General features: G+C 44.8%; 1 protein-coding gene across 5 annotated transcripts in view; it reads right to left on the bottom strand.

Moving 5' to 3' along the window:
- Positions 1-17,101, bottom strand: part of znf536 (zinc finger protein 536) — a 218,659-nt gene that overhangs the window by 108,722 nt on the left and 92,836 nt on the right. For all 5 annotated transcript variants that reach the window (XM_027281278.1, XM_027281277.1, XM_027281280.1 and 2 more), the window contains one exon: positions 27-2,314. In XM_027281278.1, coding sequence (XP_027137079.1) covers positions 27-2,313 — 2,287 coding nt within the window. In that variant the 5' untranslated portion in view covers position 2,314. The remainder of the gene's footprint in view (positions 1-26; positions 2,315-17,101) is intronic.

The following is a 17,101-nucleotide window of genomic DNA, read 5'->3' as shown; positions in this document are numbered from 1 at the left end:
AAGAGTACAAGTGGTTGGTTTCTTACCTGAAGATGGTGAGGAGGGATGTGGGCTGTCATCCTGGACACTTCCTGTCTGGGAGTGTCCTCCTCCAGCTCCACTCTCTTCTGTCACGTTGGATGAACCAGGAGTGGTGGAGCGGCTGATGGACTGGGACTCAGGGTCACTGGCTGATCCGCGGCGTTCGTCCAAACCTTGTTGCTGGAACGCTTCCTCGATGCCTCTCCTGTCTTTGCCGTGGATGCGGGAGTGGACGACCATCTGATGGTAGGTTCTGAAGACCCGGCCACAGTCAGGGCATTCTGAAGGCTTCTCCTTCATGCTGGAGAGGCTGTAGTCAATGTTTGGGCTTCCCAAGCCAGCCAGTGCTCCAGGAGCCTCAGCACCACCGTGGTGAGACATTAAGTCACGGTGACTGTCAAAGCCCCTTCCATCCTCCTTCATGGACATCATGGCTCCAGTAGCTGCCTTGGATCCCTGCAAGGCCTCGGAGAGTTGCTTCTGCTTGGAGCTATCATTGGAAGTAATCAAGGAGTAGTCTTGTTTCTCCTTTGAGAAGGAAGCCAAGGCCCCAGCACCACCCATCTCATCTTCCTGCCCTGGAGGTATATGGTGCTGGTGCTGGTGCTGGTCTTTCGGCATGAAAGCCCTGTCCATAGCCATGCCACGAGCCATTATCTGCCAGGCTTGGTAGCTGTTGAGGGAGTCCATTTCGGCCACTTTGGCAGCTGCCTGGAGGCGTTCCATACAGCTTGACTTGAGTGGTGGCACAAGATTGAGACAACCCAGGAGTGACCGCTTCTCATTTTCGCCCAACCCATGGCCCATACCTCCTGCCATTGGCCCCAGCAGCTTCCCTAACATTTCCTTTTCCTTCATGGCTATTCCTGCTTTAGCCAACATTTGGTGCTGCTCACTCAGGCCCTGTTTGTCTGGTGAAAGGAACCCTCCCTGAAGACAGGAGATATAGCGGGAGTAAAGGTTGGCATGAGCTTCCTGGGCCAGATTACTCATGCTATTGACGGCAGCCAGGTCCTGCTCACTGGGCTGTGGTGGCTTGCTCTTGATGGCCAACTTGTTGAGATGCACCTTCATATGGTTCTTGAGGAACCAGGGTTCCTTGAAGCGACGGCCACAAATTTGGCAGCAGTGTTCAAAGGAATCTTTGTGCTTGCGCATGTGGCCTTTGAGGAACCAAGCTTGACTGAACACCTGGCCACACACATCACAGCGGAATTCAGTGGCCGGCTGCATGCCACCAGCACCACCAGCACCTTGGCCCTGTGTGGTCTCAGCTGTGATGTGGGCCTTCTCCACGTGACTTATCAGCTCCTCTTCATGGGAAGCAGCAAACTCACACAGTGTGCATTTGTAGGGCTTGTGAAGTATGCGGATGTGGCGGTCCAGCTCCTCGCGTTTCTTGAACTTCCCTTTGCAGAAGGTGCAGCGGAAGCCTGTGGCTGGGTTCAGGGACTGTTCATCTTGGGTGCCAGCCGGCTTTGGTGAAGAAGAAGGCTGGGACATTGTCTCTGGAGTGACAATACTGGAGGGGGGCAGGAGGCCACAGGCTGAGCCTAGTTGCTGCTGATGGGTGTTAGTGCTGCTAGTGAGGCTCAGATGGGGTGTTTGAGGTGGCTGGAGACTGCCACTCCCTCTCATTTGCTTGTCCCTCAGGATGGCCCTCTCTTCCAGCTCATGCAGCAGCCTATTCTCCTCTCTGACACGGCCACGGCCCTTACCAAGATTCCCCAGCTTGTGGGTGCGGAGGTGGATCTTCAAATTGCCTTTTTGAGCTGCTCGGTGGTCACAGTAGGGGCACTTGAAGGGCTTCTCGCCTGTGTGTGTGCGCATGTGCAGCGACAGGATGCTGTTAAAACGGAAGCGCTTGCCACATAATGGACAGGGATACTTCCTATTCTTGCGGGCGTCATCTTCGATATCATTCATCTGGGACATGATGCCCAAGTTCTGGCCATTGAGAAACTGCTGCAAGTCAACACGCCCGTTCAACCCACTTAGTGCCCCTGCATCAATGTCTCGGTTGAGCTGATTGGCTAGCAGGGCCATCTGACTGCTGATAGGCTGACTGGCCAGAGCTGCGTGGTGGGTCTTCTCGTCCAAAGGCGTGGCTGCTTTCTCTTCAGGGATCTGTTGTGGGCGGTGTAGGTCGGGGAAGGCGTGTCCTAGCTGGGCAGTAAGCTGGTGAAGCTTTTGACTGATGGGGTAGCGGCCATTTAACACTGCATTGCTTAGATGGGCATCAGCGTCAGGCACCGCTGACGACACACCAAGACACAAACTAGAGTCCTCCATCCTGTAAAAACAAGCAAAAAGAAAGATACATGTTAAAAAAAGAGAGTATTTATAATTTAAACGGGAAACATTTGGAGGATTGGAGAAAAAAAAAAGTCAATGTGCCATGGTGGGTGCTTTGTGTTTGCCTTCCAGATTAAAAAAGATTATCAAACCACATGTTCAAGCCTAATGTCTTACTCCATTTAGGGAAACAACACCTGTGCTGTGTCACCCAGTACAGGGAAATAAAATGTATTGTCTTTGATGCACAGAACACTGCATGAATTGTCAGCACCAAGGGCCTGGAGAAATGCTGTGACTCCTTAGAACTTTTTCAAAATGTAACACCATTTTGGATGGAATAATTACTCTGTAAACACAGTGAGCAGTGTATAATTAAGCTACTTGTGCCCATCCTATCAGAATTCCACCAATTACACGCCTTAATGAAACGGAGCAACAGCATTGTCGGGAAGCCACCGCAATACTACAATTATGATATTAACAATAGCACTTAAAACCAAGGGGTTATTCCAGTAAACACAACACTCTTATCTTGTTGCCACGACACTTGTCTTGGCGCAAAATTCCATTAAAGAGCTGCACTACATTTGATGTGAATCACTTTGCTCTCCCTCTGTTCCCCTAATTCACTCGCTGTCTGTCTGTTCTCGCTTACCCTAACTCTTTTACAGTTTCTAGGACAGTGAAAACAGCAGTTGGCCGCGTTGAAAGGGTTCCCAATGCAGCCAAAGATGCATTGGTTGATAAAGAAAATAGATGGCAGATAAGCGCACCCTCAAGTCTGAGAGGAATGAGCAGGTAGCAGTTACTTTGTTATATTTGCTCTACCTACGGCGTGACACAGTATAACGTTGTAGTCCCTGGGCCGCCGTAATGCCACCAAACTATATCATGATTTTCTGAGCATGTTGTACCGTCAGTGAAAGCACTCATATGTGTAACATCAGTGAATACATAACAAAAGAAAAAAAAAAGAAAAAAAAAGAAGAATAACATTGGTTTTAATGCAGATCCATCTGCTGTCCAGATGGGGAGGTATAAACATCTATCTGCACACTTCCTCTGGCTGCTGGCAGGGGTCAAACCCTCAGAAACAATAACCGCGGTTCTGCTTTGGTCAACAAAATATTGTATAATATCTCATTAAGCTGATTAGTATGCTGCCTGGTAACAGTGGCAGCCACTGTGTTATAACGCATGATTTTAATCATCAGAAAAAATCCTTTTCATAGAGAGGCAGTGTAAAGCACTGGTATTAGGTGAGTTCACTTTTAAGAGAATGCGGGATCATTTCAGACAGCTTATGGACCCAATCTGGCAGCAGTGGGGCACACCCTCATTAAATATGTGTGCACATGTTCAGTATACATTTTACAGGCATGAAGGGCAACTAAGGCTCTGTCTTTCTCTTTCTTTTCCCCCCTCACTCTCTCTCCACCTACAGTGTGTTTCTAAAGCATGGAGGACTCTAGATTGTGTTGGCTCATTTGTTTTCTCGTTCATTTGAATTTTTTCACTCGTTTCCCCTCGCTCTCCCATCAGTAGGAGTTTAGTAGACATAAGGGGTGCCTGTTCTTTTAGCCACCGGCCCCTCCAACACACTGTCGATGGTGGATTCTTATCTTGTGGACATGAATTAGACACTGTGACCAGTTTCCACTTGTGTTTAAAGGAATGTGACACTTGTGGGCTGCCCTTTGAATTCTCCTTATTTCTCCCCACAAGTATCTTAAGCAGTTCTACTGAATTCATCAAGAATATAATGAGCATGCTATGTTCTGCAGGCTTATGCGCAACAGCCAGATATGCGTCTGTCAAAGCCTACTTAAATTTACGACTGATCTTATGATCGAGTTGTCATGCGACTTGAATAATGCTGCACTCATCTAAGAAATGAAGCATCTTAGAAGCCGAATAATAAAAGTTTATAATTAAATGAAAAATATATATATATATACAGACTGTATATGTGTACATTTATTGTGGGAATAATATTGGGAGAGAATTGCAAGGGAAGATAAAACTTTGTTGGACTGCTTTAAATGGCTTAGGTTTTAAATTGTATTTATGTGACACCCCAGCTTCCATCACTAGGCGTGCTTATATCGGAGAAGACCTTATTTGAATGGGCCCTTTTTACAGAGGCGGCTGCCTTTTGGAATAGAAATCTGTGATTTAAACTAGGCTGATGAGCTGTTGCTCATTTGGGGAGATAGCAGCTTGCCCTTTTCTTCAATTTGATTTCTGCCTTTATCTTTAACATATAACAAAGGCAGATAGACAATGGAATAATGTGAAATGAACTGACGAATCCAGTTTGTGTTTTTTTTTTTTTATAAACGTATCCTGGCTGACGAGCGTATGCAAATGAGGCACATTAATATGCTCGCCTTGCTCCCGAGTCATTTTATATTTTTTCCCCTGATTAAAAAGGACATTTCTTATGTGACATCCCCCCTCTGCTCATATCAACACACGCGCGCATGCAAGGGAATTTGAGGGTGGTGTACAAGTAGGAACACATACACACACAGGCAAAGACAAGCACTCAAACACAGCCCTTTGACTACAGACAAACAATTCAATATGCGCATGCCCTCTAAAAGACACCGCGAGTATGTCACAACTCACCCAGCGCTATCAAATGGCTGCCCACAGAAATCACATCAACACCTCTTTCTATTTTGACATCCACCTAACTGTTAACTGTTACGAGTCTCCTGCAAAATATCCATCAAATGTCGAAGGAGGTAACAACTCTATGCAGTTTTAATGTAACAGAATTATGCTTTTAGAAGATCAAGGCTCGGGTTTGTTGTTCTTACCGGTTGTGTGAAGGAAAGACTTGATGCCACTTTGTCCCTCATGTCTTACTGTCACTGTCATAGCTGTGTAGACTCCGATATGAACAACACATCCACTCTGTAGCTTAACACTGGTACAGTATCTATCTGCCGTTATTCTAACCTGTATAACCTTATCATTTCCTGGCATGTGCAGCAATGCTGCCTCATTAAAACTATTGGCTCTTCTGATACCTCTAAAACCACAAAGACTTCCTTTAGCATTTTCTCACGACAGTTCAGTTGTTGTCTTTATAGTTTGTGGTTTAATATTTAGCAAAGCACCACGTGCACCCGTAAACACACTGAATCCTCTGCGCATTCATGCACGCACACACACACACACACACACACACACACACACGCAGGCACACAGAAACCGATTTCACTGACTTTCTCTAAACGCATTTTTTCTTCTCTGCTCTTTTTTTCTCTTCAAGCCTCAGCTTAATTATAAGTGGTATCTGTAACACAATGGAAGTGTATTTCAGTCAGCATTTGAATGTGCTCAGTTCATTTCTGTCTTATCAATAGTACTATGCATCATAAATGCTAAAGGGATTTATATGTGTTTCGGTCTAATTGTAATCATATAAATTATTGAAGTATATGAAAGGCGGTGTCAACATTAGGAATGGCTACCTATTATAAATTCATATTAAAAGAAGCTATTTCAAACAGACTTCTGAATACACTTCTTAAATTTACTGTCAGGAGTTTTGTCACAAAACTTTTTCCTCTGACATTTAAGACAAGACGGGGAGAAACTAAGGGATCGAAAAGCCATTAGCTGAACTTTACTTTGTTATTTTGACATGTATCGACACAAAACCCATCGACTAATCACAAAGCAATACCTCATTAAGTCCTAATGAACAAATTCATTGCATTAAACAAATCAATCATTATTCACAATGTGCTGAATTCCATCATATTTGCACCAAATCATTAATGAGACGAGGGGGTGGGGGGGGGTTTGCAGCTACAGCAATCTGACGTTGAAGGGACAATGTAGGTATCTGCCATATGGTACATGTACTGAGAGTTGAATGCTAAATATTTTGTGACTACATGAGCAGCGGGGACATTCAGATCCATTCAGAATCTGCGGGTATGTTTTCAAAGAACAAACAGAGCTTTCTCGTCTTTTCAAAGATCAGTTACCTCTGGGTAAAAGTTGGTTTAGTTGGAGTTAGTGCTCTGGTAGGTCGAACAGAACCGATATGAGTTTCTTCCTGGCTTGTATTTTGCTTCTATTCCAGGTGGTCTTTGCAAGGCGTCTAATTAATCCAATAAAAAATACGCCTTGTTTTCCTTCCTCTCTCCCTCTTTCTCTCTCTCTCTCGCTCTTTGACTTCACTGCATTATTACTTTCTGTAATGAGGCGAAAACACTCTGAACTGCACATGGAAGACAGTCACACAGCCTCTGCCAGATTCAATCCTAACTCCCATCCCATGCCTAGAGCCTCTTGATCAAAACTCATAACCGCACTATTGAAAAGATGTGAAGCTTCAGAGATGGATTGTTTTATCTTAAACAGGAAAAAAAAAAAAGTAGACTCACGGACATGCCCGAGATCTGATCTCATCTCGTTTTAAACAGGGAGGATTTCTTTCTTTTCTAACAAAAACATACACATTTATTTTAGGAATATGTGCCTCCTGTTCCAAAGGGCTACTGGATCATTAGGAAGGTGTTTCCAGTGGCTTCAAAGAGCCAGAGCTCTTCTTGTCTGGCCAAAAACACCAATCACACAACAACCACATTCTTACGCATCAATGTGGAGCCGACACCTTCTGTAACACAAGACTGAAAAGGCAAAAAAAAAGTCATCTTTTTAAAAGTTAGGTTTTTTCAAACCATCCATAAATGTAAAAAGCCATGAATAAAACTGGATTAACGCTGCGGCCTGCTCCTCTTTAACACAGAGAAAATAATGCCAAAGGAGCAAGGATTTGATGAGAGCAGTGGGCTCAATAGATCAGTGAGAAATATGAATGAACAGGAGCCTCTGCCTCTCCCTCTTTCTCTTGCACAATATGTCATTGAGGGCTGTTTAAGAGGTCCTGTCAACAGGTAGTTCAACTTTCAGCTCATCCCCGCTGATCAGTGGGAGCCCTCCTGACAGAGAGAAAAGAAAGACACCGGGAGGGAGCGAGAGAGAGAGAAAGAAAAATGTTGTGGGTCTTTTTATCTGTCCGTCGCTCTGACAGCCTTGCAGGGGATGCCATGGGAGGAAGATCAATGCAGGACAAGCGGATTCCCACAGTTCATTGTTCCGGGCCAGCCAAATCATCTTCCCAAGACGGCCGGGAGCTCAAAGCTTCCCTTTATGATAACCATCCCTGGTATTATTCCCACTATGATGATGGTGACCTGCAGATGTCTCTGTCTGTGTGTGTGTGTGTGTGTGTGTGTGTGTGTGTGTGTGTGTGCATGTACATCTGTGGGCACCTCTCCCCTCCCGAGTGCGCTTACAATAGTGGTCACAGCGGCGTGGACAGACCCCTGCAGCAGCAAATAAAGCACGGCGATGAGCGTCGGATTAATAGCGCCAAACATTTGTTAAACAGTGTCTGTTTAGTGAAGCACAATGACAGGAGCGAAAGGCAAAAAAAATAAATAAAAATTACAGTAATTGACATGATAATGATAGTGAACGTGGCTCATCTTATACTTACACGCTGCATCAATCCTGCTTTAATACTGCAAATACGGCAGCTTACTCCGTGAAGTGGCAGTGACATTACAGTATCAGATTGCTGATGCGCTCCTTTTCAAAGCAGATGCATTAACATGAAAATGTGGAATGATTTATATACATATATTGGTCACACTATGATGTATTAGAGGAACTGAATGTAAACACATCAGCTCCGTTGCCACTGAAAGTTGTTCTCGAGTTAAGTGTTGCTGCTTTCTGTTCATTCTGTCTTCCATGCAGCCTTCGGTCGCAGTAATTTCCAACATAATGCACGTTCTCTTGCAAAAATTTGCTTTAATAACAAGGTTATGTTGATGAAAATAGAACATTGATCCACGTAGTGTAGTAAAATGAATGGAAAACAGTTGCTGGTATAAGATAACTGACATCTGATGAACTGCATTAGGCCTTAGAATGAATAAGTATACCCTATGGGAATCACGCAAAAACCACCAGCATGGTCCTTAACCTGCCCTGACATGGTCGACAGACTTCCACAGGATGGATAATCCACTGCTTCCTCCTGACTGCTGACTGCTCTTTGCAGGCCCAGATTTGGACTAAGAAATCTTCTTCTACTGTATTTCGTCATGCTGGTTTTATGTATTGGTACACAAATCCATATGTGGTTTTATTTCTATCAAATATGAGTCCTAATTTGCACTTTCACAAACCTCAGAACAATGGTGTGGCCTCTCAGATCGACTTCCTCCTCAACACGGTTTGAAAAAGTGGCTCGGATGTTTTGTAATGTACCTGTGTGGTCTGGTCTGCTCGGTGTCTGGTGACTAAACTCTTCTTCCTATCAAATCAGTCATAAAACCAGGACACAATACTGTGTGTGTGTGTGTGTGTGTGTGTGTGTGTGTGTGTGTGTGTGTGTGTGTGTGTGTGTGTTAGACAACAAACATGGCAGTGTAGAGCGCTCACGCATGGTTAGACTGCGAGAAGAAAGAGGCCAGAGAGACAATGGCCACAGTGTATCTGTCATAGCTTACATCACTGGTCACCCTCTCCGCTGCATGTCAATGCAACAAACAGACACACACACACACACACACAGAAATCTGTAGGTCACATTATGGGCCAGCGCTGCCTTTTTGTGCCTCTTGCAGAGTGACTGCAGTGACGACACACAAAGATTGAAGACTTGAGACTAAAACAAAGTCAAGTTCAGTCTCACTCCGTTTCTCAGGTGGCGGCAGCGAGAACGAGACAAACAGAGTAGGAAGAGAAAGTAGTTGAATGTCAATACGGCCTAAATAACAGAATATCAGAAATAATTGCTGTTTTCTTCCGCTCATGCTGGGCGCATTCTGGTAGAGTTTTGCATAATGACTACAGTCGAGGGGGAGGTGGGGTGGGGTGGGCTCGGTGGTGGAGGTAATGGTGGTGGGTGTGTGTGTTGCGGCAGTGGAGGTGGTGGTAAAGGGAGGGGTTGTTGTGACAGGTGCTGAAATCAAACTAGGGAGGCAAGGGAGACAAAGGTTCAATTTACTAAGAGGAGACTTTAATTGTTACACAGCTAATTAAGAGAAGAAGGATCTTTTTTTTTTTTTTTACTATTTACCGTGAGCTGTGTGTGCATGCATCGGGAGGTAAACTGTGCCTTCGAGCCAAGTGAGCCTATACTAAGAGTGTGTGTGAGCTCTGTGTGTGTCTGCAGAAAGGATGGGGTGCTACCTCGACATACAACATATTTTTTCACAGCTTCTCTGCTGTTGGGAGTTTGGGACTTTCTCTTTCTTTTTTTTCCAACTAAAACAAAAGTCTATGGCTAATTAGCAGCACTCATTACAGGAAGCGAGTCAGGTAATTATTTTACATCATGCTGCCGATAATTGAATGATTCTTCAATGTCTGAATGTCTGTTTGAAAGTATCTCTTCTCACCCCCCTCCTCCCTTCCACCCCTTTACTCCTTCTTTCTCTTTGTCTTTGAGGCAGATAAGAGAGAGAGGCTGGATCCAGGTACCGCCGCCATATGCTCTTGAATGAAAAAGCTCTTCTGTCGAAGCAAATGGGATTTTTAAATATTGAAACTGCCGCATGTCTTTTTAATATGACCGTGTTAAATCTCTCTTTATTCCATCACTTTGATAAACTCCCCCCCTTTCTGTCTCTCTCCTCTCCCTCACTTTGTGCTTCTCTTCTTTCTTTCTTTTTTTTCTCCCCGTGTTAATCTGAAGAGTTTGAAGGGAACTTTAGCTCTCTGAGAAGTAGTTAAACTTATTATGCAACCATGCTGTGCCTTTTTTTTTCTCTCTCTCTCTCTCTCTCTCTCCCTTTAAGCAGCACACTTCCTGTTTAAGAAAGCAAACTAATCTTATCAAAGCCATCAGCTCAGACTTGAGTGGAAATGCTTTGCGATTCTCTGCATATGTTACAATATCTCTTTAGTGGTGTTTTAACTGCTATTGTTCGCACGCAGTTTTGGCGTGACTGGGGAAGACGAGAGAAGAAGAAGAAAAAAAAAATCACACACACACACACACACACACACACACTGCTGTCTTTCTCTCCTTTCACCTCAAAGTCAGATATGTACAACGAGCTAATGTGGCACTTAATATGAAACGAAAGAAAGAGAGAGAGAGAGAGAGAGAGAGAGAGAGAGAGAGAGAGAGAGAGAGAGAGAGCATTATCTACTTTAAGGCCAGGGTGTATTTATTACAGACTAATTGTAGCAGAGGAAGTGCTTTGGAGGGGTGTGCTCTCGGGAGAGAGGGCGGAGGGCCTCAGGGACATAAGAGAGCATGTTTATCTATCAGGCTTTATCAGAAAAAAACACTGTGGCGACTGCTCTTAAGATCAGAGATGGGGTTTTGGGAGGAGTGGAGGAGGATGAAAAGGTTTACAGGAGGAAATAAAAGAAATGAGAGATGGATAAAGGGGGGGAAAAAAGAGTGAGAGAGGAAGAGACATGCCAGTGAGGCGGCATCGATGCCAACGCCTCATGAAAAGCAGCCGTGATTAAAGCAGGAAGGAGAAGTTGGGTGAAACCTCAGAGGAGACTTTTTTTTTTTTTTCTGCAGGATTCTCTGTGAACCGGACAACAAAAACACACAACCGGACACAACTTACACACTATACACACCCATATGTGCAGAGCATTGTCGGTGCAAAACTCCGACACACACACACGCAAAAAAGTATGCTGCGTACAAGTCATACGTGTGCGAAACAGACAAACACCTGATGTAGCAGGTGTAGCAAAAGTTATTAATAAACGTTTCAGTTAGCTCAAAGTTGGAATATATCTGTAATAATGCATCAAATCATTTCTGTCAGTGCTACAAAACTCTATCGGGACTGATGAGGATTAGGATTTATGATTAAAACTTACTTTTAAATGAAGCTTCGTGCTAAATAAATCATGTCAGTAATCAATAAAGATGCTCACAGGTAGTCTATAGTAGCATCAGTGTGTTTGTCGTGTGTGTGTATGTGTGTGTGTTGCGTGTGTGTCTCAAGGTACGCTCTGGCCTGTTTCCCAGGAGTCCTTGCGTCTGTCTACACCAGAGCCTTCAGCTCGGAGCTGTCTGTCCCGGCCAACACTGCATTTCTCTCATTCTTCTGTGCCCTGCCTGACCTTCAGCATCGTCACCGACTTATCTTCCACTACAAAGGCTACAGTACACACACTCATTAAAAAGACAGCGCGTGCACACGCACACACACACACACACACACACATTTGTGTGCGTGTGTGTGCTCTGGCGGGGGGTTAAGTTCATTAAGGCAGTGGATATTTATAATGAAAAATGACCTCTCTGTAGTACACTGTATGAACTCCCTCGAGACACACGGAAACACACACACACACACACACACACACACACACACAAACCTTCTGTATTCAAACTTACACAAAAGAGGCTTTCCTCTAACTGTCTGACAACACATATACATGTGTGTGTGGGTTATGTTCTGATGTAATGATATGTTGTGCTGTGAATTATCAAAATATGTAAAACAAACACGTGGGAATGCTGCTGTGCGGGGACGACATGCTATATGTATCTCTATCTGATTAAGGTTCTGACCTGAAACAATACGTTCCTGCAATCCAAAGCAGTTCAGCCGTGGCCTTCAGGGGAGTGACTGATCTGTATTTAGAAGAGGCTCGACCGCTGTCATCAGTGTCTAAGTGGTTGCTAAGGGTTGCTTGGACCTCGCGACTTGTATTGTTTTTATGACAGAAATATCTTGACATTTACAGCAGCATTATGAAAATGTCTGTGAACCGGCGCTCCGGCCAAGCATGAGCTAGCTCGCTTAGCCCTACTGCTCTCGTCCTGGCCTGGCACCTGATGGAGCACTGAAGAGGCTGCATCCGTCTCCCTCAAATTCCCTCTCTCTCTCTCCACACACACACACACACACACACTCACATCTATAGAGCGTCTCCTCCATGAGTTCCAGAGCAGCCCCAGGGTGTTGGATGTGGACAGTGGTGGGAGGTGGAGCTGGGGGTGGTTATAATCTACTCGCCCTCTGCCGTGTCCCCCCCCCCGTTACCGCAGAAACCCCTCTTCCTTTCTGCCTCACCTCCTTGGCAATCCCCCCCGCTCCCTCCCTCCATCACCCCTACCGCCCCCCTCTCCATATTTTCTCCCCCTGTATCTGATTAAGTTAACAATGTGGTGTTATTTGCATGCTGATTTCGCAGACCCCGACACAGCCCGCCCCCCCACCACCCCCCCCCCACAACACCACCTCCCGCTCTCTCCCTCTCTCTCCCTCTCTCTCTCCCTCTCTCTCTCCTCAATTCTCTGACAAACAAGAGAGGCAGGATCAGAGTAATGTGATAGCACAGCAGCCAGCCAACGCAATCTGCCTCAAAGACCAGGTGTTCGCAATCCACCTCCCTCTTAATTCCTGCCCCCATCATTTCTCTTGTTTTTATTCCTGTAATTCTTCTCTTTTCTTCCCTCCCCTGGTTCCTCTTCTTCTTCTTCTTCTTCTTCTTTTCCCTTCGTCTCCTCTCATCTATCCCTGGTGTGTTTATAAGGTTGTATTATAATCAAATCTGGAGCGAGGGAGGCCTGTCTTTTTTTATTAATTATAGGCCGCAGATGATGTGAATGTATTCCGAAAGCATCTTCAAAATAGGTCGGCGGTACAGTTTGCTATTCTTATCACATTTAAATGTCAACACGGTGCAAAGCCCTACAAATTAGTTCAGGCAGGCTTCAACCCCCATTTAACATTTAAAGCGCCATTCTGTAGGGCTCAAAGAGCGATTTAAATCAGTTTACACACACACATACACACACATATATACAGAGATAGCGCTTCGTCTTTCAAACTTCTCATTTCAACACAGACATTTAACTGCCAACCTTTGCCTGAGAGAATTCAGTGCACCATCGAGAGGAAGCCGTGGAGGGGGGGGGAGCAGGATGAGAGAACAAAAAAGAGATATAAAGCAACAGAAACAATGCATTAGCTTCATGAATAATAAATCTGCCCGTCTATCCGTGCAGAAAAGATCCAGGTTTTTCAGCATCTCTGCATAAATCCACTGTCCGAATGAATAAATCAGAAACAGGGGGACATTTTCTTGAGCTCTAGCCTATCACTGGTAAATAACAACAATGATTTGAAACACATCTGTTCATATGCGGTGCCAGCTAACCCCTATAGAGCAGCACAAGACAATAGAGGCCTAGCATTGTTGTTCCACATATTGGTGGCTGGGCATACCAAATAGAGTTTACTCATCTTACACACACACACACCCACACATACAGATCTATTGATAGAAACAAACACAATTAACAAATAGGAATCACGTACAATCCGCCATAAAAACAGTCGACATTAGTATCCTCCACAAAATTGCAACTGTATTATCCCTGTTTCAATAGGAAATTGGAGACGTCTTGCTATGAATTAAAAGCTTGATCCATCGGACGTGACGGCTGGACATAATTGAAGGAATATAATACGAGTGAAGTTAAGAACCGTGGCTTGAATCCAGGAATGAAAAAAAAAAAAGAAAAGAAAAACCGATTCAAACTTTTCTAAAAGTCACGACACCTCTCGGGTTTTATTCGTGAACCATGAGTCGAAATCACACCATGGTTAAGATTGATGGCAAAAGAAAGTCAACTATCACAGGTTTACGGGTTGAGCTAAGGTGAGGCAACTCTGTGTCCTGAAATGTCAAATGACTAATTTATGAAATGAAACGTAATGCAATCTGGAAGAGATTTTATCAACATAATGAGGAAATGCTGTTTATGAACATATCCTCCAAGACACAAAACGCTGACATGAGAAGAAGAATTTCATTTCCCCCGTCTCGATACAATATCCACTTATAGCGACTGAAGCTGTAAGATTACATACTGTATAACGGCATGCTCAGGATTAAACCAAGATCACGGTCCTGTTTAAATACAGAATAATCAAAAGTGACATGAAGCATGAGATACGGCACGTCTACTGAAACCACAGTCTTTCTCTAACCTGAACTGACATGCTTTCATCGCCTAAATGTGACCACAAGTAAGACACAAGGACGCGGGACACCTCTGCTGGTAGACAGAGGAAGATGTGGTTGAAAGCTCTGCAAAACTGATCCTTGAATTAAGATTCGTCAAACTGCTTCCATGTCATTTATCGACATGCCGTTCCCTCTGCACAGCGTGAATCTAAATGCGCCGAATAATGATGAAAAAAATACACCAAAGTAAAACATTTCAAAAGTGATTCGGAGGAAGACAAACACAGTGTGTCATCTCTCGCAGTGATAAATCATTAAATGTGATATGATGCAGAAGTAAAACCACACAGATACTACATACACACTTTTAACCTAAGTGGGTGCAAAGTTGCCTTCAAGATAAGCGTGTGAAGTGTGCTCTTACACACACACACACACACACACACACACACGCACACGAGAGCCCCCAAGTCAGAGGGGGTATGACAGGAGAAAGGGGTGATGTTCAGCCTTAAGGAGAAGTTGGCTCTGTCAAGCTGTTTCATGCCATCGAGATGCAGGATCAACTACGAGCCTGGGAGACACACTCACACACTCACACACACACTCACACACACAGAGCCCTAAAGCAGTAGGCTTGTTATGAGACTTGCTTTGCATCGTTACACTGCTGACCCCAGTTGCTCCAGTGACTGTATGAATGTCTAGGAGGGACAAAGTCAAGCAAGTGAAGCAGACTATCACAGATTTACAGTAGATAAGACAGAACATAACAAAAGCCCCTCGAAGGACATCCTGAAATTTTAAGAAGCCTGAGACGGTGATCCACAACTCTAATACACTCGTCTATTGAGTTCAGTCCATTTTGGTTATTCATTAGTTAGTCTATAGTTACAGTATATACACATAAGTATATATTAAGTAGCCTAATATGAGAACAAGAGCCAGTGTAGGGGTCACAGAGAGACTTCAGTATCAGCTTACAATTGCCCTATTACATCAGCATAAGTAACTGAATCCAAAGAGCTAACTAGCTTATAAGAGACCCAATCCCTCTGACTGGCTTCCCTCTACCTCCAGGCTTGGCTATGACTCTTTCTCATCCAGCTCAAAGCAGAATGCTCTATGGGTGGGCCTAATGTGGACTCGCTGAAATGTCAAAGCATTATATATCCTTTTTCCTGCACAGAGTGGCCCCTAAGGGTTTAATTGACTATGCTGTAAAGTGAGTTTGAGAGCCGCGAGAGAGCGCGATGAAGATAAATATGTTTCATTAGAGGGCAAACAGAGCCTGATGGCTGGAATTGGCATTGAGAGAGGAGGAAGGGTCTAATATGGATAAAACACACATTTATCCAGTCGCGATCCACGATGAAATGTACAGGCAGAGCTGTCCACTTGTGCTAATCACCTTCGGTGAACTTAACCATGGTAGCGATTCATATTTAACGTGTGTTAAGTTCTCCTCGTTTTTCCTCTCTCCGGGTTGGCCTCCGTCTTCCTCTGAACCAAACACGGAAGCTACGAGCTTCCAACGGCTGCCTGGCGACTTCAAATACTTGTCAAACAAAGAACAGCGCAGAAGACAGAGAGAAGAGAAGGGGGCCCCGCTACTATCCCGCGGCCTTCGTTTACCAATTATACTGAGTACCTGCTGACAGGTGGGTTGTCACAGTGTCTGCTTAGCCACCCAACTCCCCTCGTCTTCCCCCCTTCAACATCACATCACTTTCCATCCTGCTCTGTTACAGTTTACCACGTGCCGCGGAGAGGAAGCTCCTCGCACCTCCAGGCAAGCACAGGAGACAAAAGAGAAACAGAGGAGGGTAAAGAGGATGAAGGATAGAGGAAGGTAGAGGAGAGTTTGGCTTCAGAACGCGAGGCTTTGATTTCGGAAACATTTAAGAGCGACAGGACAGATGATGAAACGGTTCGAGGGAGCTGTCTGCTGGCAGGATTAGCAGGAGTTGTTTGAGGGCCAGTGTTGGCAATATTTTAGAAGAAAAGACTCATGAAAATGATTTAGATCAGGGCAGTAACCGCTGAACTGACCAGGCCTAACCACGTCCAAACTTTGTTCTTCCTGCAACATGCATGTGTCATTGTCAGAGTCCTGAAACTCTCCTTTCAAGCTAGGACAGATAGACAAAAGTGAATCAATCAAAAGTCCACGAGGAGCCCAGGACATGAAACATTAAACGGTTCCACTTTACGAGAAAATCCCAATATATATTTTGTCCAAACATTTTGAAATTTCTTCCCTCATTACGCCTCTCTCCAATAGCTTCTCTATCCTGAAACCCTGCGAGGAGGTTTGAAGACAGGGGGCCTCTCCCCCCCACCACCACCACCGCCACCCCCCCTACCCATTTATCCTCTGTCTTGCCGTCTCAGAAACTCAGCCAGCCAACGAACACGACTGAGACAAAACATAACCATAATGGCTCATTAAAAGGAATGGAGACGACTTAGGCAAACAAAGCAGCCTTCACTGGGCTGTCACCGAAACTCCTGTGATGGTACGTCCAAACTCACGCTGGTGACAAGGAGGCGAAAATGTCTTCCTCCCACCGAAACTTGCATTGGTTTGGAGTGTTTTGACTGCGCCTGACGTGCCTCTGTATTTGTTCAGTGACAAATCTAATGTGTGCACAGCAGACTGACAGACCACTGTGCTCCAGAGAGACGAGAAATGTGTGCTTTCACCCACTTTTTTCCCTACTCCCTGAGAGCGGAGGTGTAATTCAAGAGGAATGACTCAAGTATTGTGGCTCGAAAA

This window comes from Larimichthys crocea, chromosome VIII (genome assembly GCF_000972845.2).
Source record: "Larimichthys crocea isolate SSNF chromosome VIII, L_crocea_2.0, whole genome shotgun sequence".
NCBI classification, from domain to species: Eukaryota; Metazoa; Chordata; class Actinopteri; family Sciaenidae; genus Larimichthys; species Larimichthys crocea.
Note: the sequence above shows the minus strand (reverse complement) of the source record. Positions and strands in the feature narration are given on the sequence as shown.